This window comes from Natator depressus, chromosome 5 (genome assembly GCF_965152275.1).
Source record: "Natator depressus isolate rNatDep1 chromosome 5, rNatDep2.hap1, whole genome shotgun sequence".
NCBI classification, from domain to species: domain Eukaryota; kingdom Metazoa; phylum Chordata; order Testudines; family Cheloniidae; genus Natator; species Natator depressus.
In genome coordinates, this window is record NC_134238.1 from 14,534,718 (window position 1) to 14,556,355 (window position 21,638).

General features: G+C 43.4%; 1 protein-coding gene across 6 annotated transcripts in view; it reads left to right on the forward strand.

The window, feature by feature from the left end:
- The window catches only part of CTIF (cap binding complex dependent translation initiation factor), a 340,733-nt gene that overhangs the window by 88,901 nt on the left and 230,194 nt on the right, over positions 1 to 21,638 (forward strand). For 3 of the 6 annotated variants that reach the window (XM_074952340.1, XM_074952342.1, XM_074952341.1), the window contains exons 3-4: positions 4,258 to 4,341; positions 17,416 to 17,538. The exons of 1 other annotated variant lie outside the window; for it this stretch is intronic. In XM_074952340.1, the coding sequence (XP_074808441.1) occupies positions 4,258 to 4,341; positions 17,416 to 17,538 (207 nt within the window). The remainder of the gene's footprint in view (positions 1 to 4,257; positions 4,342 to 17,415; positions 17,539 to 21,638) is intronic. 2 more of the 6 variants (XM_074952344.1, XM_074952343.1) reach the window with 2 other exon arrangements.

A 21,638-nucleotide genomic window follows, 5' to 3' on the forward strand; every position in this document is an offset into this window, starting at 1 on the left:
CCCTCCCCGCAGCCTCAGCTCACTGCGCCGCCAGCGCTCTGGCTCGCCGCTCCTGCTGGGCAGCGCGGCGGTGTGGCTGGCTCCGGCATGGTAAGGGGACAGGGAGCAGTGGGGGTTGGATGGGTCGAGGGTTCGGGGGGGGGAGCAGTCAGGGGACAAGGAGCAGGGAGCGGTTGGATAGGCGTGGGAGTCCCGTGGGGCCTGTCAGGGGGTGGGGGTATGGATAGGGGTCGGGGCAGTCAGGGGAACAAGGAGCAGGGTGGGTTGGATAGGGCATGGGGTTCCGGAGGGGGCAGTTAGGAGCAGGGGGTCCCGGGAGGGGGTGGTCAGCGGACAAGGAGCAAGGGAGGTTGGATGGGTCGGGGATTCTGAGGGGGGCAGTCAAGGGGCGGGAAGTGGGAGGGGGCAGATCGGGGGCAGTGGCCCGGCTGTATGGGGAGGCACAGCCTTTTCTACCTGGCCCTCCATATAGTTTTGCAACCCCGATGTGGCCCTCGGGCCAAAAAGTTTGCCCATCCCTGATCTAACTGCTCACCATATTTGGGATTAGGAAGGAATTTTCCCTCAGGTCAGGTTGGCAGAGACCCGGGTGGATTTTCACCTATGGGCGCAGGTCACTTGCGGGTTGAAACTAATGTAAATGTTGGATTCTCTGTAACGTGAAGACATATAATCATGATTTGAGGACATCAGTAACTCAGCCAGATGTTTTGGGTCTATTACAGGAGTGGGTGGGTGAGGTTCTGTGGCCTGTGATATGCAGGAGATCAGACTAGATGATCACAAATGGCCCTTTCTAGCCTTAAAGTCTGGGTCTTTTTCCAGTTTTCCACGTCTTCAAAGGATGTGCAGGCTTCCCATCCTGGTGGAGGTTCAGGAAGCGATTTAGTAACGTATTGGGCATTGTAGTTCGGTTTGCCAACTTGTCACACAGAATAATCTGTGTCGGTAGTGAAGCGACAGTGAAAGCAATGTTTGTGTTGCTGCATTTTATAGGAGGGGCTGCTTTTGCAGCGATGTGATCTTGGAAGTCAAATGGCTTTCAAACACCACTAAAAAGACAACTCTCTCTCTCCGCGTGGAAGTGCCTTGTAAAGAGCCCTGCCGTGGTGACAGCCCAGAGAGACTTGTTTCCTTTGTGACTGATGTTGGATCATGAGTGAATAACAGCAAGGGACCATGCACTGGGAGGTGCATTGGCATTTCCCTGCTCAGAATGCAATGCAGGGAGCAGGGTGGCAGAGCTGCTCTAGAGACTTCCTTACACCCCTAATCTGCCCCATCGAGTTGAGCTGGGTTGGGTTGGGCTGGGAGTTGGTCACTTTTAACTATAATTTCAAAGAGGAACGTAGGGTTGGTTAGATTCTGCATCTTGTTCTGCTTTTACACGGTGTGTATCACGATATATCCTGGGGGAAGATATGTGCAGAAACCAAGCCAGTGACAGTTGTAGCCCCAGTGGCTCAGAAGGAAGCAGCTGTTCTGTCAACAGGAAAAAATTAGGAGAATGAGGGCTGACATAGCAAAATAACTCAAAATGAACTAACCTGATGAGAAAGGCCTTGATGACTGCTATAGAGGGACTTGGGCAAATGTGCCCAGGGAGACAGTTCCATAGAGAGGAGGTGGTCTGTGAACTGAGAAGGCCCCACCTCGAGCCAGATGTGCTCAAGGACCATTATGAAGGATATGATTGTGAATTGATTCTGTGTTGTAGCCAGCAGCGAAAGGAGGTCGGGCAGAATAGGAGCCTGAATTCCCTCCCTGTGTCCTGTCGCTGTTTCACTTATGAAACAATATCCAATAAGCACCAGCCGTGGTTCTGAATGAGGACTGGAGTTTTTAATAATATATATAGTATAGTGAGCTCAGATCTCCACAGGTTTCAGTGTAAAGGAGGCATTTGTCCATAGCACTTCTTATTAACAAAACTATTCATGGCTCCTTAGACCACCCAAGCAATATGTAGGCTCCACGATGTTATATGGGCAGCATCTGTAGATGGGGAAGGAGAGAAGCAGAATGGGGCGATGGTGCAACTTCACGAGAATGACTGAGAGTGCTTGGGAGCCCAAGGAGGAGGATTCTTCTATTGACTTAGCTACTGCCTCTCGAGGGGATGAATTTACTGTAGTGGTGGAAAAAACCCTTCCATCACTGTAGCAAGCATCTACACTACTGCGGCATACCTGCAGCGCAACCGCGGTAGCACTTGTAGTGTAGACATAGCCTTAGACTATATCTTCGGGCAAGTCACTGGTACTCTCTGTGCCTCAATTCTCGATGAGTTTAATAATGTTTTCCTTCCCAACAGAGGTGTTGCGAGGGTAAATTCATTCGCTGACATGTCCGAAGTGCTCAGATAGTACAGTGATGGAGGATATTTACTATAAGTACCTAGAAAGGGGTGGAGGTGTTAAATGCTACTGTGTATCATGAATTGGCTATAGTCTCCATTTCCTTACCCTAGCCCTTGAAGTCCTACAGCAGTGGCATTTCTGCCAGTGGGGCACTTGGGATGCTGCTCTAGTCAGAAGAAAACAAGAGAGAATAAAGTGAGAGTAAAATAAATGTAACTTCTGCTTTATTTGTGCCAGGGCTTGGCAGTTCATAGCCCCGGCACCTCTCGGCTTGGCAGTTCATAGCCCCGGCACCTCTGGGCTTGCTGCATCAGTTATGAATGTAAAAAAATTGCTTGAGCCCCAGCACCTAATTGCTTGAGCCCCAGCAGTATGCCACTTGCAGCTGTTAATATAACAGAATAGCTGTCCCATAAAGACAGGTTTCAGAGTAGCAGCCGTGTTAGTCTGTATCCGCAAAAAGAAAAGGCATCCGATGAAGTGAGCTGTAGCTCATGAAAGCTTATGCTCAAATAAATTTGTTAGTCTCTAAGGTGCCACAAGTCCTCCTTTTCTTTGTCCCATAAAGGTATTCATTCCAGGGCTGCTGTTTCTGTGCCTCAGATTGCTAAGGGGATACATGCATAATTCCAGCAGAAGGTTTTCCAGCAAAACAGTAACAAGACTTCACTGAAATGTTGAACAGCCACAGCAGTGCCCTTAATAAATAAGCACAGGCACAGTTAAGGTCAATTATAATAACCCACCTAAAATGTTGACCTGGTGTTGCCACTGCCAGGAGGGTGAGATCTTATTACAGGTCACTTTTGAAGTGGCTGTTTCTAATATTGGCCCTTCTTCATGTTTTGTGGCCTTGTCCTCATCGATCCTTAAATGGTCAGATTAATTCCTTTTTCTACTTGTGTGGAATTCACTTACTCCTTGCTTTGTGCATCAGCCTCTGTGATGTCATCAGCAGAGTAAATAGCATTTACCTCAAGTTGGAGCAGCAGAGAGAGCTCAGTAATGGGGTGGGGTGACAATTTTCCATCCCAACTGTTCTTTGACAGAAAATTGGGTTTTCCATGAAACATGTCTACTTTCAGCAGAAAATGCCAGGTTTTCTTTGAAAAAACAAATGCTCCAAAACTGAAGTATTTCGGTTTGGATATCGTGCTCTGGTGCCTCATGGGAAGTCATAGTTCAGTTTTCTCATGTTCACTTTATCCGCTATGGGTTGGTCTCCCCACCTGGGCTACATCTCTTATGATGCACTAATGCAAGATACTTGCTGGGGCCAATCATCTCTCACCATGAGGGGAGACCACTGTTCATCATGGCAGATGTACTCCAGTCAAGTAACTTGGCCTGTAGAGAAGAATGGGAGCACGAGGCACCACGGCAGCATTTTTGGATCAAAATATCTCAATTTTCAGCTGAAATATTCTGTTTTTTTATTTTTGCTGAAAAATCAACTTTTTTATGGAAAATTTCCTTTTTTTTTTTTCCTTTTTTCATTTTTGGCAAAAGATTTTTCATGAAAAAAGTGCATTTTCTGATCAGCAGTGTCTTTTGTGAACAGTTCCTCTTGCCAAACATGAACACGTCAGTACTGTAGAGTTTCCTTGGGTTCCAAGAACATAGAATCATAGAATATCAGGGTTGGAAGGGACCTCAGGAGGTCATCTAGTCCAACCCCCTGCTCAAAGCAGGACCAATCCCCAATTTTTTCCCCAGATCCCTATATGGCCCCCTCAAGGATTGAACTCACAACCCTGGGTTTAGCAGGCCAATGCTCAAACCACTGAGCTATCCCTCCCCCCAGTCTGATGGTGTTTTGCTAGACGCAGGGGTTTGATTTGACAGTTTTCCCAACTTAGCTATTATTTTACACAATGCCTTTCTATCCTTTTTGCAGTGGACAGCGGATTGTAGTGAGCAGCTGGATGACAGCTGTTCCTCATCGAGAGGAAAGGGCTTACCGTCTCACGAACACAATCAGGTAGGGGACGTGCTTAGCTCTTCCTGTCAAAGCTCTTGCTCTTTTAACTCAGGGTCACTGAGCCTTGGTGTTGTCAGCATTCACTTTCCTAGAGTAAGAGATGATTCCTGGAGTCTGCGGTGACTCCTCGGTTAAGGAGGAGGAATAGCAGCGGAAGCAGATAGTGAGAATTGAATATGGAGGTTCCCAGATCCTTGGAAGAAGAGTTTTTGGGCTATAATGACTTTAGCTCCTTTGAGCATTGTACCTCCCTTAGCACTCGTACAGGAGCTGTACTGTACCTCTGGGTCATTGTTGATTGGTGTATTATCAGGCTTGAAATGAAGCTTTAGACTTTGAGTTCTGAATCCTGGAAACTAGATATGGGAAAGACCTATTGAATCATCTAGTCCATCCAGTAGCAAGGGAAGATTATGTGTTTGGTGTGTAGGTGTGGGTGGAGTAGGAGGCATGGATTTCATTTCTTATCACTATCCAGTCTGAAATTCTGTTTCATCCCTCTTCTCCAGCTGAGGCAGCCGGAGACCTTATCTTTTCACCTGCCATGAAATAAACAGTCTATCAGGAAAAGCCAACCTTTCCTCTCCTAGCAAAAAACACTGTCAACAGAAAAGCTCCCCACTCGAAGACAGACCATTTTAAACAGAAATATATTTCTGTCCAGCAAAGGGCAGAGAGGGCTTGGAGGCTGCTGTTGATTCATGGAGAGCTTTTTAAGAAAAGCCCCGTGAGATAGCAACTCACAGTGTCAAAGTCAGATTGAATATGCGAACTAAAATTCAGGTATGGGAGTCTTGTGTACAGCATGTGAAAGTATGTGCCAGCTGATATGTTTACTGCAATGTAAGGATCGTGTTACTAGGAAGAAAGAAGAGACTGAGTTAAATATCCATGTGGGCGAAGTCTGATTGTGGAGGTTAGATCACAAACTCATCATAGCCATGTGTTGTAAAGTAGATGCACTAGTGAAAGCAGAGTACAAGGTGGGGGGAGGGATAGCTCAGTGGTTTGAGCATTGGCCTGCTAACCCCAGGGTTGAGAGTTCAATCCTTGAGGGGGCCATTTAGAGATCTGGGGCAAAAATTGGGGATTGGTCCTGCTTTGAGCAGGGGGTTGGACTGGATGACCTCCTGAGGTCCCTTCCAACCCTGATATTCTATGATCTGTGTATACAGTGAACAGTAGGGTAAAGTTCCATACTAGCACACACATGGTTTCCTGCCTATTACTTTCCTTCCTCAGTTATGTGAGAGGGCCCAAGACTGAGGCAGCAGAAGAGTTTAATAAGTAGCTCCAGAGAGAGCATGTCGCACTAGTCAGGGCTTCTGAAGCAAAATGTTGCAGTGCTGGAAGTAGCAGCATTCTTTCTATTTTGACATATGGATAAATCAACACTCCCATCTCCTGCTGGCAGTTCCCCCTGGGCATCACTCATCACCAGCCAAAACAGGAAAGCAGGTCATCTCGGAACCGTGGCAGCTGTTGTGGGACTGAAGCATTTTACAGTGGTACGGTGTAAAACGAGCTCGGTGCTTGAATTGCAAGAACACTATGAACAAAGCGTCTGGAAAATAAGAGCTGAGGTTGAATTCATAATTTAAAAAAAAAAAGAATTCTCCAGCATCAGCCAATTCTGTCTTAGCCACTAGTTCCCAAACTGTGCTCAACAGGGCACTGGGGGGTGATTCTCTGGTTACTGTCTGGTGATGTGGTGGTGGCTCTTTTCAGCTCTTTCTACAGGTATTCGAGCTGTGAACAAGGAGGAGCTAACCAAGCTTTATCCATTAGGGGCTGGAAGGAGTGGGAACAGAGACACTCTGTGCTGCTATTTAGACGGAAAGATCTGAGGCAGCTGGGAAACCTATTCAGGGGAAGGGCAGGAGAAGCACATGCATAGGATGACAGCAGACCACGTGTCAGCAAACCTGTTCAGGAAGAAGAGTTGGTAGAGGGAGAGAAAATGAGCAAAGTAAAACCTTTTTCAGTCAAGACTTTTTACTGAATTCAAGACAGTTAAAGGGATGTTTTCATGTGGACACTTTCATGTCCCTTTGACTGTCATGTGCAGAGGTTTGTAATAATCACCATTTGGATCTTGCACAGTTGCCAGTGTAGGGGTAGGTGCTGGGGGCCTGTATGAATGGGAGGTGCCCGCAAGACACATCTCAGTAACAAGCCATGGTCCATACTATGAGAAAGCTTGAGACACCCTGCTCCAACAGCAACCTGCGCATGAAATTGTGTGTTGAGCACTGCATTGAGATGCAGAGCTATTTCCATTCTGTGTCCCTGTCTTGTCGCTGCTTCTTCCCAAACAGATCTGTACGATCTGGCCTTCTCACTCTCCACAGTGCTATAATTGTCTCCAACAGCCCTCATCGTCACCTGTCCTCAGGATGGAAATTCCCATTTACATTCAGTTCTGGTGCTTGGATAGTCTCGATGATGGATATTCTAGAAAAGCCTAAGAAAAATAGATACGCAAACCTACGTAAGAAAGGAAGATAAAACCCTGTCCCAAAGAGCTTTGTGATGCATAGCCCCACGCCAGTCAGGAAGGAGTTAAAGAGTGGGCCACCAAAAGGGAGGATCCCTGCTTAGTGCAGGGTAGCACTCTGAAGGAGCAGGACTGCAGCTCAGAGCTCACTGACCCCCAGAAGAAGGGGTTGGTGACTGGAGAAACAGCTAGAGAGTTTGGCTGGATAGGACCACTCACCATTGAAAAGGGCTGTTACTTTTTTCTTTTGTTTGCTTTGGCTTCCTGATGGCCTAGTGCTCTCTTTTTTGTGGGCTGTAGGAGTAATTGTCTTTTTGCTTGTATTACTTTAACTGTCCCATGCAGGGGGTCAGAGACCTCGAGTAGCACAGCTAGGGGGTTGTGTCCTGCACTCCAAGACAGAAGCAGTGTCCACCCCGTCCCCAGGGGGGTGCTAGAGTATTATAGTCTACTACAAGCTTACAGTGTGAAAGGAGACACTGTTCAGAGACTCAGCTACAGACACTTATTAAATCGAACTTATTAAACTGAAGGTGGTAAACATAACTATAGATTCAATATATGGTAGCTTTGATCTCTTGCCTTCCGGACTCTGTGAAATATTCAACAGTGATTCCTTGGTGAGATTTCCCTCCCCCCACCTTTGAATCTGCTCTGAATGCTAACTCAGCCAGCTGCTTGAAATTCTGATTCAGGTCTTGCTGATTTCATTAAGCCTGCTTGGATTGCTCAGAATATTAACAGGATACTATTTTCTTATTCAAGAGTGTCTCAGGTTGGTTTCCCAAGCAGACTAATAGCAACCGGCTTGTCTGGTTCAGCTGATGGGCTGACATGAAGGGCTGCGGGTAGAGTGGAGGTCAGTATAAGGAATGCATTTCTTTTTCAAATCGGTCATCACAAACAGCGTTCATCTGACTTGTGTTTGGCATTTTTCGGGGAAGCGGTAAAGCTTTTTGATCTCGTCCAACAACGATCTTGTTTTGTATAAACAAATAATGTTCACATATGTCCAAGTTGTCCTTTTTGATCTGCCTCTCACTATTTTGGGTTCTCTCCCAGCCTGCATCAGAGCTAATAATGATCCCGCTCCCCATTCAGTTTGCTTTAAATATCAGTGACAAATTTTCCCTGGCACTGAAAAGGATCTGCCTGCTATTGTTCTTCCTTCCCTGTCAACAATCACCTCTTTATTACTGAGTTATCCTTAGAAAGCTCTTGGTGAGGATTGTGCTCCACTTACAGCTGTTGGTTGTTGATTTTTACATGTAACTTTCAACATTTTAAACAGATTCATTCTTAAAATGTTGGTTTTAAATGTGAAATACAAATCACTATTAAAGCTGGCCATTAAATGTTTATTTCCCACAATAAAATGTTGATATTAACATTGAAATTTCTCTGAAACTTTTGGAGGGGTTTGTTGAAAAACTGAAAAAAATCCGTTTTCTTCCAAGTTTTTTTCGTTTTCAAAAAACGTTGTTGAAAATGGGCTCTCTTACTGCAAATTCCATTTTGATAGAAATGCCTTATTTTGGTTGAAAAAGCCCATTTTGAGCTAAGTATTTAGACGAGCTTTAGTCTCTATGCAAATGTGTGTCTGTAAGCTGTTTTATCCTGTGTGCTGGGATCTTGTTAAACCTCACGAGCAAGAAGGGTCTGACCTGGTAGGAAACCTTGAAGGAAAACCGAGGGTAGTGTAAGGTGTGTTTATGCAATAGGTGGCTCTCTTCCCTCTGAGTCAGTAGCAATTCAGAGCCAGATTTTCAAAGGTATTTTGGTGCCTAAAGATGCAGGGGCCTAGAGGAGTTTTGAAAAGTGCCAAAAGCAGGTTAGGCACCTGAGTCCCTGAAAATTCTAATAGACATTTAACAACATCTTTAGGTACCTAAATACCTTTTGAAAATCTGACCCCCAGTGCTTCCAGGGGGGCAGTATACTTCTGGCAGTGCTTTTAAGAGGCCTGATTCTCCATTGCTGTGCGTCTTGTGTAACCTCTGTGCAAAATGATTGTAAAACAGTCGTGTGTGTGTGGAGAGTTCTAAGTTGGTATCATCTTGCACCCAGCTTGCATGCCTTCTGCACATATGTAAGTGACAACTCAGGGTGTAAGGCAGTGGCAAATCTGGCCTAAGGTTCTTCCCGCTTATGATCATTAAAGAGCTTAGTAACTTTTTCAAGTTAACTCCTGGTGTGCTCAATCAGATAATTACATTCTGCTTATCTAAAATTCTCCCTGCAGTTTCAGTTGAATACGGCATTTGCTACCTGACCTAGTTTGCTGCATGTTTCTGAGCCCTGCTAAACAGTGTTTGAGTGGTGATCTCCTTATAGAGTCTGTAAAGCACTTTGTGAGCCTCTGGGGTGAAAACCACTATATCACTGTATGTAAAATATCATCTTTGTGACACATTCCCAATGTAAATGAGGAAAGATTAGATAATTGAATAATTTTAATCTTTTTCAGTTGGAAAAAAAATTGTAAAGAAAAGGCCTGCTGGAAAATTATATAAAACACTTTATTTGTATTCCCCTGGTGAGGACTGTTGCAAATAGGAATCTCTTTGATGTGTTTTTGAGAGGAATTCATTAAGTAGAAAGGCTGCTGAAAATGTATGTATTTTAGAAAAGTCCAGGAGAGATGTTCACACATGAAAGGACTGGTAACTGTGTGTGAAATGGGTCTTGTATGAGGGTTTGTTGGTATACATTTAGGATTGCCCCTTTCCTCCAGGTGGAGTAGAGACTCCTGCCACCTGTTGCATCTGTCATAAAGCTTAGACTGTCAGCTTTTGAAGGAGGGACTGACTTGATTTTGTAGCCTGTAGCACAAAGGGGACATGATCCATGGTTGGGGACCCTACTTGCTATTGTAATTGAAATAGAAAATACTATTTTTTTCATGACTGGTGTAACAATGAGTTGGTATCCTGAAAAGACTGACAAGACCCTCCTCTTCTCTTCCTGCTCAGTCTTGCCTTCTTGTTGTGGTTGGTGAGAGAGAGTTAGTAAGAGCAGACCTTTTCCTCGTATAACTTTCCAGTTACAGAAAATTCACATATTCACATAATGCTTCAGAATTCATACGTTGTAGATAGATTTCCAAACAATCACGCTTAAATGAGGGGGTGTGGGGTTTTTTGGAGTAGGTAACCATTTCTGTTCAGATTTATCTGCTCTATGAAAAAGGGCCTTAGTAATAGAATCATGGATAGCAGAACGGGAAAAGGCCTGTCATATGCTGAGGAGTCCATTCTGGTACTGTAGAACTGTTCCTTACTCTATACTTTTTTGTGCTGTTGTTTGTAAAGTGACAACGAAAAGAGATGACACTGGACAGTTTTCTTTGGTAATCGCAGTTGGATCAACTGGCTGTGAGATTGTTATTTGAGAGGTCAGTGCTGGGTCACTACCTTGGGTGAAATGTACTGAAGCCTGTTTTAGATTATAAAGATAAGGGGAGCAATAAGCATGGGAGGGGCCAAGACTATGAAAAGGGTTAGGAGAATTCGATTTATTCCTAAGCATTTTTATTGATTTAAATATCTACGGTTGTGGGAAATTTATGGGGGGGATCAGACAATTGGGGAGCCAGGCAATAGTTATTTAATGACACTAGACGTTGAGATTCAAAGATCTAAAGCTTTGTTTCCGTTGGGGCTCAACATAGGGGTATTTGGGTGGAATTGCGGCCTTGTGAGGTACAGGCAGTCAGACTAGATGTAATGGTCCCTTTTGGCCTTAAGCTCTATGAAACTTGCAGTGAAGTCTGCTTTATCTGATCACTGCTGGACACTTTTTTATTTTGAGGGTCCAATTAGGGTGCTTTTTTTGAGTAACTTTATTTGTGTATTCTTTCAGCGTTCACACGTTCTTGCTGCCAGAATCATTCATGGGGTTTTGTGACGACACAGCTTGTCCTTTAACCCCCACGTAGAAAATAAATTGAAGATAGCTCTTATCCTTACATATTACATGTGAAGTGGGTTTATTTTAAAAAATTTACAGCCACTGGATGACCCGGAATACTTACAGTGGGGTAACGGAGCCTTTCACTTCTGACAATTTGAATCCGATACAGGTAAATAGAGGCTGAAAGGTGTTACCTTTCCATATCTATTCAGTGGACTGGCTGGGATTCAGATCTTACTAATACTGGTGTAATCCCACAGTAACTCAATGGGAATAAAACTGCAAACACTGTCCTTGGTACGTCTCTGGGGGTGAGATCTCTGTTACCAATGGTAGTGTGCTAATGAATTTGAGCATGGGTGCGTTGAGCCAGCCAGGCTACCCAGGAGGCTTTGTCTTTTCTTTAATCACCTGCATGACTTATAGCCAGTTTTCTAGTGACTAACTTTTTATAAGTTGTGGACCAATTTTTTTTAATGAAAATATCAAAAGAGAGGGTGAAAAATACAAAATATGAAGGCCTACAGCAGAGATAAGATTTATGGGATATGAGTCACAGTTAGTATACAAGGTTTCAGAGTAGCAGCTGTGTTAGTCTGTATTCGCAAAAAGCAAAGGAGTACTTGTGGCACCTTAGAGACTAAAAAATTTATTTGAGCTTAAGCTTTCATCCGATGAAGTGAGCTGTAGCTCACGAAAGCTTATGCTCAAATAAATTTGGTAGTCTCTAAGGTGCCACAAGTACTCCTTTTCTAGTTAGTATACAAATTGATTTAGTAAAAGTTAAAGCAATTGTTATTTATTTATTATTTGTCATATTAGTTCATTGCATTTGGCCCATATTTCCTCCCATAATTCAGAAGTTAATTTAATATAGGCAATAAGTCTCTCCATTTCTCTTAATTCTTTTATTTTGGTCAATCACATTTCTGTAGCTGGTATTTATTTAGGTAGCCATAGGCTTCAGTTTGGCAAACTACATGGATATATGCCTAACTTTAGGCATTGACGTCAGTGGGACTATTCATGTGCATGTCCAGCTTTTCTAAGTAGTCCTTAACCTGTTCTTTCACCACGGAGGGCTGCTCACCTCCTCCCCATACTGTGCTGCCCAGTGCAGCAGCTGACCTTGTCTGTGAAGACCAAGGCAAAAAAAGCATTGAGTACTTCAGCTTTTTTCATATCATCTGTCACTAGGTTTCTTCCCTCATTCAGTAAGGGTCCCACACTTTCACTGACCTTTTTTTGCTAACATACCTGTAGAAACCCTTCTTGTTACCCTTCACATCCCTTGCTAGCTGCAACTCCAATTGTGCTTTGGCTTTCCTGATTACACCCCTGCCTGCTCAAGCAATATTTTTATATTCCTCCCTGGTCATCTGTCCACGTTTCCTTTTTGTGTTTAAGCTCACTGAAGATTTCTCTGTTAAGCCAAGCTGGTCGTCTGCCATATTTGTTATTCTTCCTGCACATCGGGATGGCTTGTTCCTGTGCCCTCAATAAGGCTTCTTTAAAATACAGCCTGCTCCCCTGGACTCCTTTCCCCTTCATATTAGCCTCCCAGGGGATTCTGACTCCCTGAGGGAGTCAAAGTCTGCTTTTCTGAAGTCCAGGGTCCGTATTCTGCTGCTCTCTTTTCTTCCTTTTGTCAGGATCCTGAACTCGACCATCTCATGGTCACTGCTGCCCAGGTTGCCACCCACTTCTGTTTCCCCTACCAATTCTTCCCTGTTTGTGAACAGCAGGTCAAGAGGAACACGGCCCCTACTTGGTTCCTCCAGCACTTGCACCAGGAAGTTGTCCCCAACACTCTCCAAAAACTTCCTGGATTGTCTGTGCACTGCTGTATTGCTCTCCCAACAGATGTCAGGGTGATTGAAGTCCTCTATGAGAACCATGGCCTGTGATCTGGAAACTTCTGTTAGTTGTCTGAAGAAAGCCTCATCTACCTCATCCTCCTGGTCTGGTGGTCTATAGCAGACACCCACCACGACATCACCCTTGTTGCTCTCGCCTCTAAACTTAACCCAAAGACTCTCAACAGGCTTTTCTCCAGTTTCATACTGAAGGCCTGAGCAATCATACTGCTCTCTTACATACAGTGCAACTCCTCCACCTTTTCTCCCCCGCCTGTCCTTCCTGAACAGTTTATACCCATCCATGACAGTGCTCCAGTCATGTGAGTTACCCCACCAAGTCTCTGTTATTTCCAATCACATCACAATTCCTTGACATTGCCAGGACTTCCAATTCTTCCTGCTTGTTTCCCAAGCTTCTTGCATTTGTGCACAGGCATCTAAGATACCTAGCCGATTGCCCTACTTTCTCAGTATGAATCAGGAGGCTTTCCCTGTTGCACCCTCCTCCTTGTGTTTCCTCTTGGTATCCCACTTGCCTCAGGGCTTAGGTCTCCATCCCCCAGCGAACCTAGTTTAAAGCCCTCCTCACTAGGTTAGCAAGTCTGCCTGTGAAGATGCTCTTCCCTCTCTTCGTTAGGTGGATCCCATCTCTTCCTAGCAATGCTTCTTCCTGGAACAACATCCCATGGTCGAAGAATCCAAAGCCCCCTCTCCAACACCACCTGCACAACCATGCATTTACCTCCACAATTTGATGGTCCCTACCTGGGGAGGATAGACGAGAACACGACTTGCACCTCAAACTCCTTTATCCTTCTTCCCTGCAGTGACGCACTCAGTGTCATTCTTGGCAGTATCATTGGTGCCCACGTGGAGAAGTAGGAAGAGGTAGTGGTCCGAGGGCTTGATCAGTCTCGGCAGACACTCTGTCACATCCTGAATTCTAGCTCCAGGCAAGCAGCAAACTTCTCGAGTTTCCCGGTCTGGACGGCAGATGGATGACTCTGTCCCCCTTCGGAGGGAGTCCCCCACCACCACCACCCATCTCCTCCTCTTGGGAGTGGTGGTCGTGGAACCCCCATCCCTAGGACAATGCATCCTGTGCCTTCTGGTCAGTGGGGTTTCCTTCTGGTCCCTTTTCTCAGATGACTCTTCCAAACCATTCTTCACCATAGTACCTGTGCAGAGAGCCTGAAAACGGTTTCTTGCCTCTGTCTGCATTGGGGATACATGGGTTCTCCTCTTTCTTCCTCTGGAGGTCACATTCTGCCAATTTTTTCCCCCATTCTGCACTGCCCTCTCTGATTTTTCAGCATCCTGTGCCTGCAGTACCAAACGCTGGCTTCTATCCAGAAAGTCTTCATCTTCTCTGATGCAAAGCAGGGTTGATAATTGGGTCTCTAGTCCTTTAAACATCTTTTCCAATATGGAGACCAGCTTGCAGTTCATACAGACAGAGTCGCGTCTATCCTCTGGGAGAAAGACAAACATAGCTCATCCTGTGCAGGTTACAACAGCTGATTGCTCACTATCCATATTGTCTTCTTTCTAAGAGCCCCTTCAGATGTTGTATTTACTGCTCACAGAAGCCTGAAAAGTAAAAAACTCTGTGGGATCTCCTCCCAGGCAAACTCCCTCTGTTTGCCTCTGCTGTGTTTGCTGCTCACTCGGTTGGCAACTGGCGGCCTTTTTTATAAGGCTACTGGCTCGAAGCAGTTGCCCAGCTCAAAGCCTTCCCTCCAATCAACCACTTAAGACCCACCCGGAACAAACCACTCCCAATTCGCACTTTTCAAACAAACCAACCTTTGTTCAGGCTGTCCCTGCAACCAACACCAGTCAAACAAATGGTCCCAGCACTCGAATATTCACCCCACCAGCTCACAACACAGTCCCCCTAATGCCATCCCTAGAATATAGTCCTTAGAACATAGATGTGAAGTCCATAACTCTTATCACAGCAAGAGCTGTGTGAATAATGGATTGTTCAGTTTGTTGGCAAGTCCAAAAAACGGGGGGGGGGGGATTTCTTTTGGGTCAAATGAAACATTTTGTTTCCATTTCAAGGTTTTTCTCCTTTAAAAAAATTTTTTTAAAGAACATCTAAAGGTAATTTTGAAACAAAGTCACAACATTTAATATAGGAAATGTCAAACTGCAATGCTTTGATTTTTTTTTTCCAGATTTGTTTGTTTCAGGGTGTTTTTCTGTTGGGTTTTTTTTGGGGGTGGGGTTGTTTTTTTACAGAAACAGTTTGCTGAAATAGACACAAATTCACAAAACGTTTTGGTTGAGCCAAATCTGCATTTTTTGGGGAGGGGGGGGAAGGGGCTGAGTTTTGGTAGAAAAAATTCACCCTGCTCTACTCACAGCCTCTTTTTCTGCTTACCCTCCCACTGACGAGATTCTTCTCAGTTCTGTAGATGTCTGCATGCCTCATACTCCCTAACCACTTCACACAGCTGCCACCTTGCTGTACCCCAGTAGTTAGCTCCATAAATGTCTTTATTCCATCCTACCTTGGCTACCTGACTGTGCCTTGTGTCATCCTCACTATTTCTCAGCAGCATTTCCAATGGCCTTCTTCCAAACCACAGAAATTAGCTAAGTCCCAGGTGACGTACATATACTAAGGTGCCACAAGTACTCCTTTTCTTTTTATGGGAAGAATCTAGTTACCTAAGGGGTTAAATGTGTTTGAAATTCAGAGGGCTCGCTCCATGTCAGCACAGATCCCCAACACATGACTTATGAGGAGAGGCTGAGGGAAATGGGATTGTTTAGTCTGCAGAAGAGAAGAATGAGGGGGGATTTGATAGCTGCTTTCAACTACCTGAAAGGTGGTTCCAGAGAGGATGGTTCTAGACTATTCTCAGTGGTAGAAGAGGACAGGACAAGGAGTAATGGTCTCAAGTTGCAGTGGGGGAGGTTTAGGTTGGATATTAGGAAAAACTTTTTCACCAAGAGGGTGGTGAAACACTGGAATGTGTTACCTAGGGAGGTGGTAGAATCTCCTTCCTTAGAAGTTTTTAAGGTCAGGCTTGACAAAGCCCTGGCTGGGATGATTTAATTGGGGATTGGTCCTGCTTTGAGCAGGGGGTTGGACTAGATGACCTCCTGAGGTCCCTTCCAACCCTGGTATTCTATGATTCTATGATCTGTCATAGGTGAAACATCTCTGGGCAGAGACCACAGCTCCTCCTAACCCATCTCCTTATGACTTCAGGGCCGGTTCATCTCGCTTGTTTGATTTTCTCCTCTGAGGGTTGAGCCTTCTGCCTCTCTCAGGGTGGGCAGTCAGCACTTCTTTCCCAGCATCAGCAATCAAGTCTAAACTGTACTAGCATTTAAGCAAAGTACCGTTTATTTAATGAATAAAGAACAAACATATTCTCCAGGCACAGACTATGAAGGCCTTGTTAGAATAGGCTCAGAAACCAAGGACTTGTCTACACGCCAAAGTTGTAATGCATTTAACTATAGTCATTTAGTGGGGGCACACTTGTATAAATTTGCTTATTCCGGTATAAGAAGGGAAACGAGCTAGACTAGTGCAAGACACCTGCATTCCAGTATGACCGCATCCATACTGGAGGTTGTGGTGGTATAACTGTATTGCTAAAAAATCACCCTCCTAATTGATATAGTTGTGCCATATTAAAGACTGTATCAAGCAGGGCTGACTGCCTAAGGTTAATGATTGGAACCTGTACCCTGGTGTATAAGCAGCAGTATACAGCACACTCTGGTAGTGTGTCCAGCTGGCTCTTAATGGTAAAGGTGACTGTCCTGTCTCTTAATTCATGATAGGATGTCAGTGACCTAAGACTTGAGAATCCCCAGTTAGTACTTGTGAGATGTCAAAAGCCCTCTTTAACATGTTAGCTCTTACATCTTTTTTCTAATGCAAATGCCTCATTTTGTTTTCCAATTTCTAAAAATCCTTAATGGAGGTCAGCATTCTGCACTACATAATCTTTTTTGCATATTTTCCCACTTCAAAGGGCTTTTCAAAGCAAACCTTTCGAAGCCTTGTAAGACGCAAGCTTGCCAAAGATATTTTTCCCTTCTCCCACCACCTGGAAAAAAAAATCCCCCTCCAGGCTTGTTTGGGTAAATATGTCTGGTCAAATCAGTTTAGCAAACTAGAATATGATGCCTCTTGCCCCCAAGAGTCCCAGAAACCTGCCGATTCTTTGACATAATAGCAAGTGTAACGAGGATAAAGACAGCACATTTGGAACAATTGTTTCACAGACGAAAATGGCGACAGTTATTCAGTATAGTGGGAGGGCGGAGCCTAGATATTTTCAAGGTGTGTGGACAGCTGATGTCTGACTGCCTAAGAAATAAACAGAGAAAGAAGAAAATACACTACATGAGTTTATATTTTTTTTCTTTGGTAATTAATGAAACTTAGCACTGAAGCAGTACATCATGTTGCTGAATAAACATTAATTAGTCCTCAAGACAATAAGGAATGTAAGCAGCATTATCCTGGTTTTATCAATGCGGAAACTGAGGTATGAAGGGCCAAATCCTGCCTGGATTCAAACATCACGCAACCCCATTGTAGTTGGTTGGGTTGCACAGTGTATAAATAAAGGCAGAATTTGGTCCAAAGATATTAAGTGACTTACCTAAGGCAACAGAGTAAACTTGTGGCAGAGCCACAAATTCTTGTCTCCTAATGCTATGCCTGCAAGATTTAGACTACACCGACCCTCTAGTGTATTAGACTGGCATTTTTCATTAGGATAGGAATTAAGCTGCACTTGACTAAAGCGAGTTGTTTGTTGTTTCTAGGAAGAGTGGGATCACAGCAGCAGTGGGAGTTCAGGATCCCAGCCTTGTTCAGGCTCCAGGCCTGGGTCTGGATCAAGGTCTGACAGCCAAGGGAGAAGCAGCCAGTTCAGTCATTCAACCAAGGTATAAACTGATAGTGTTTGATGAAAGCCGATGGAGGAATGCTGCAATCATGTGCTCCGCTTGCTGTTAATCATGGGCTTATTCTTTTAATGACATGGGTGGGTGGGTGGGTGTGTGTGTGTGTGTAAATACTTAACCTGTCTGCATAATGTATGGCCTAACTGCTAAAGGCCTAGTTGGAATGCATCTCTCAGGTGTCTACATTTGAAGAGGCCTTTTTAGTAGTATCAGGTGCCTTAATGTGGGAAAATAAGTTTGCTGCTGGTCAGTTTAGTCTAGAGGGAGAGGGAATTAATTTGTGCTTGAAATCTGGGAGTGCTTTAGTTTTGGGATATTATAGAGATGGTTTTAAAAAGATTTTTGCAGATCACCATTAAAAGTGAAAATATGCGACCAACGCACTAGCCTAAACCTCACAGCACAGAGTTCTGATCTCAGGCTCAGTTCCTGTCTTGGGGCCTACAGCAGCTGTGAGCGCTGTTAGCTGATTGTGTGCTGCCAAGGTACAACTGGTGAGGCAGTGTGATGAAGGCTCTTATCCATGGGAAACTTGCCAGGTGATACGCACATAGAACTCACCATGGTACCTAGGATAATCCTGGTATTTAAGTGACTGGGAAGGTCAAAGCTCAGTCAATTGTTTACATTATTTATGGTAACAGAAAGTGCAGTGATTTTATATGCGGTACTTATTAGGATTGATTGATTGAACTCTATGTGATTAAATCTAAGTGATTTAAATCAGCAAGCTGAGAACCTTGATTTAAATAATCAATTTTAGTCTTGTTTTGCATTTGTATTTTTCAGTTATTTTCCTAAAGAAAGTTTGATTCTCATTGATTGGTACCCATTAATAAAGTTGATTTTCCAACTAAATATAGCCTTGATGCTAAATTTGGTACTGCTTTTTGCTAACCATGATACACTATATTTATACGTATTTATGAAAGCAATTATGTAGCCTAATATGTGTTTATTCACATTCTTAATTTTTACATTTATATTATGTTAGAAAATGGTGAATGGTGTATTTCTTATTTATTAGATTTTACTCATGATTTGTGTCAAGCTCTCTTTGGCTGGAAATTGTAATTCAATTAAAGTGCACAAAGAGCATTTTAAAATTTTCTGAATACATTAAACCAACTGATTTATTAAACAAAGGAAGTATCATCTGTAGTTAGTGAATTGAACTGATTGTTTCAGGTCCCCATGTCCTTCAGTCTTTAGAACTAGTAGATCTCATCCTCACACCTAATTTTTATTCATAGATTAGAAGAGGAAAACAAGCTTTCCTGTGTTTTCCAAACCCAATCAGTTTCTTAACTTTGAATGAAATATAATCACTGAACTAGATGAATAAACTGAAATTTAAAAAAATATTCTCTATTTACCTGCAAAAGGCAGTCATAGCTGGGTTAGCACTTCAACAAACTGGTTCCAGGTGTTTAACCAGTGACTTCTACCAGTTCAATGGTTTGACTTTCTTTAAAACTGTGGCAGCAAACAAGGCTGTTGTGGAGAAGCTAAACAAGTTGTTTGCATCGGTCTTCACTTCAGAGGATGTGAGGCAGATTCCTATACCTGAGCCATTCTTTTTAGGTGACAGGACTGAGGGACTGAGGTGTCAATAGAGGAGGTTTTGCAACAAATTGATAAAACAGTAATAGGTCACCAGGACCAAATGTTATTCACCCAAGAGTTCTGAACAAACTCAAATATGAAATTGCAGAACTACTAACTGGGGTATGTAACCTATCACTTAAATCAGCCTCTGTACCAGATGACTGGAGGATAGCTAATGTGATGCCAATATTTAAAAAAGGGCTCCAGAGGCAAACCTGGCAATTACAAGCCAGTAAGCCTAACTTCAATATCATAAAAATTGGTTGAAACTATTGCAAAGAACAGAATGATCGGACACATAGATGAACACAGTGCGTTGGGGAAAAGTCAATATGGCTGTTGTAGAGGGGAATCATGCCTCACCAATCCATCAGAATTCTTTGAGGGCAGTCAACAAGCATGTGGAGAAAGGTGATCCAGTGGATATAGTGTACTTGGACATTCAGAAAGCCTTTGACAAGGTCCCTCACTAAAGGCTCTTAAGCAAAGTAAGCAGTCACGGGATAAAAGGGTACGCCCTCTCCTGGATCAGTAACTGATTAAAAGATAGGAAATAAAGGGTAGGAATAAATGGTCAGCTTCCCAGTGGAGAGAGGTCATTAGAGAGGTTCCCAAAGGATCTATGCTAGGGCCAGTGCTGTTTGACATATTCATAAGTGATCTGGAAAAGGGGGTGAACTGTGAGGTGTCAAAGTTTGCAGATGATATAAAATTACTTGAGATCATTAAGACAGAAGTTGACTGACAAGAGTTAAAAAAGGATCTCACAAAACTGGGTGACTGGGCAACAAAATGGCAGATGAAATTCAGTGTTGATAAGTGCAAAGTAATGCACACTGGAAAAAATAATCCCAACTGTGCTTACAAAATGATGGGTCTAAATTAGTTTTTACCACTCAAGAAAGAGATTTTGGAGTCATCATGGATAGTTCTCTGAAAATATCTATTTAGTATGCAGCGGCAGTCAAAAAAGCTAGCAGAATGTTGGGAATCATTAGGAAAGGGACAGATAATAAGACAATAAATATTATAATGCCAGTATATAACTCCATGATATGCCCAGCCTTGAATACTGAAGCTATTCTGGTCCCCTCCATCTCAAAAAAAGATGTTTTAGAATTAGAAAACATTACAGAGAAGGGCAGTTAAAATGATGAGGGGGATGGCACATCTTCCGTATGAGGAGAGATCAAAAAGACTGCAACAGTTTAGCTTAGAATAGGTCCATCAATGGCTATTAGCCAAGATAGACAGGGATGGTATCCCTTGCCTCTGTTTCCTGTGGGTGGCAGGGGATGGATCACTTGGTGATTGCCTGTTCTGTTCATTCCCTCTGGGGCACCTGGCATTGGCCACTGTCAGAAGACAGGATACAGGGCTAGATGGACCTTTGGTCTGACCCAGTAGGGCCGTTCTTATGTTCTTCTATAGAAAAGAGGTGACTTAGGGGGGATATGATAGAGTCCTATAAAATCATGAATGGTGTGGAGAAAGTGAGTAGGGAAGTGTTATTTGCCCCTTCACATAACAACATAACCAGCAGTCACCCAATGAAATTAATAGTCAGCAGGTTTTAAACAAACAAAAGGAAGTATTTCTTCACACAGTGCTCAGTCAGCCTGTGGAACTGGTTGCCAGGGGATGTTGTGAAGGCCAAAAATAGAACTGTGTTCAAAAAAGAATTAGATAAGTTCATGGCGGGTAGGTCCATTCATGGCTATTAGCCAAGATCATTAGGGATACAACCCCATAGTTCAGGTGTCTCTAAACCTCTGACTGCCAGTAGCTGGGACTGGATGACATGAGCTGGATGACTCAATAACTGCCCTGTTTTGTTCATTCCCTCTGAAGCACCTGGCATTGGCCACTGTTGGAAGACAGGATACTGGGCTAGATGGACCGTTGGTCTTGCCTAGTATGGCCTCTCTTATGTACTGCTTAATATTATTATTTTAGTTAATTTAAATGATTTAATAGATCATAGTAAGTTTTGGCCTTTGACATAGATTATCATAATTTCATATTAAATTTTTAAAGGAAAATTATATTTAAATTAAATTTAAAAATCTGATTTTTTTAAAAAACGTTGATTATCTACCCTGATACTAATGTAACAAAAATAATTCTGTATTCAGATTGATTTGCAAAGGAATGGATGGGAAGGAATGATAAAAAAGTTTGTGTCATAAATGGGCAGATTTTCAAAACCCACTTTGTGTGCATTTAAATGTCTCATTTATTTGGGAGAATTTACTGCAGTTGCAGGCATAAATAGATTCATAGATATTTAGGTCAGAAGGGACCATTATGATCATCTAGTCTGACCTCCTGCACAATGCAGGCCACAGAATTTCACCCACCACTCCTGCAAAAAGCCTCTCACCTATGTCTGTGCTATTGAAGTCCTCAAATCGTGGTTTAAAGACTTCAAGGAGCAGAGAATCCTCCAGCAAGTGACCCATGCCCCATGCTAC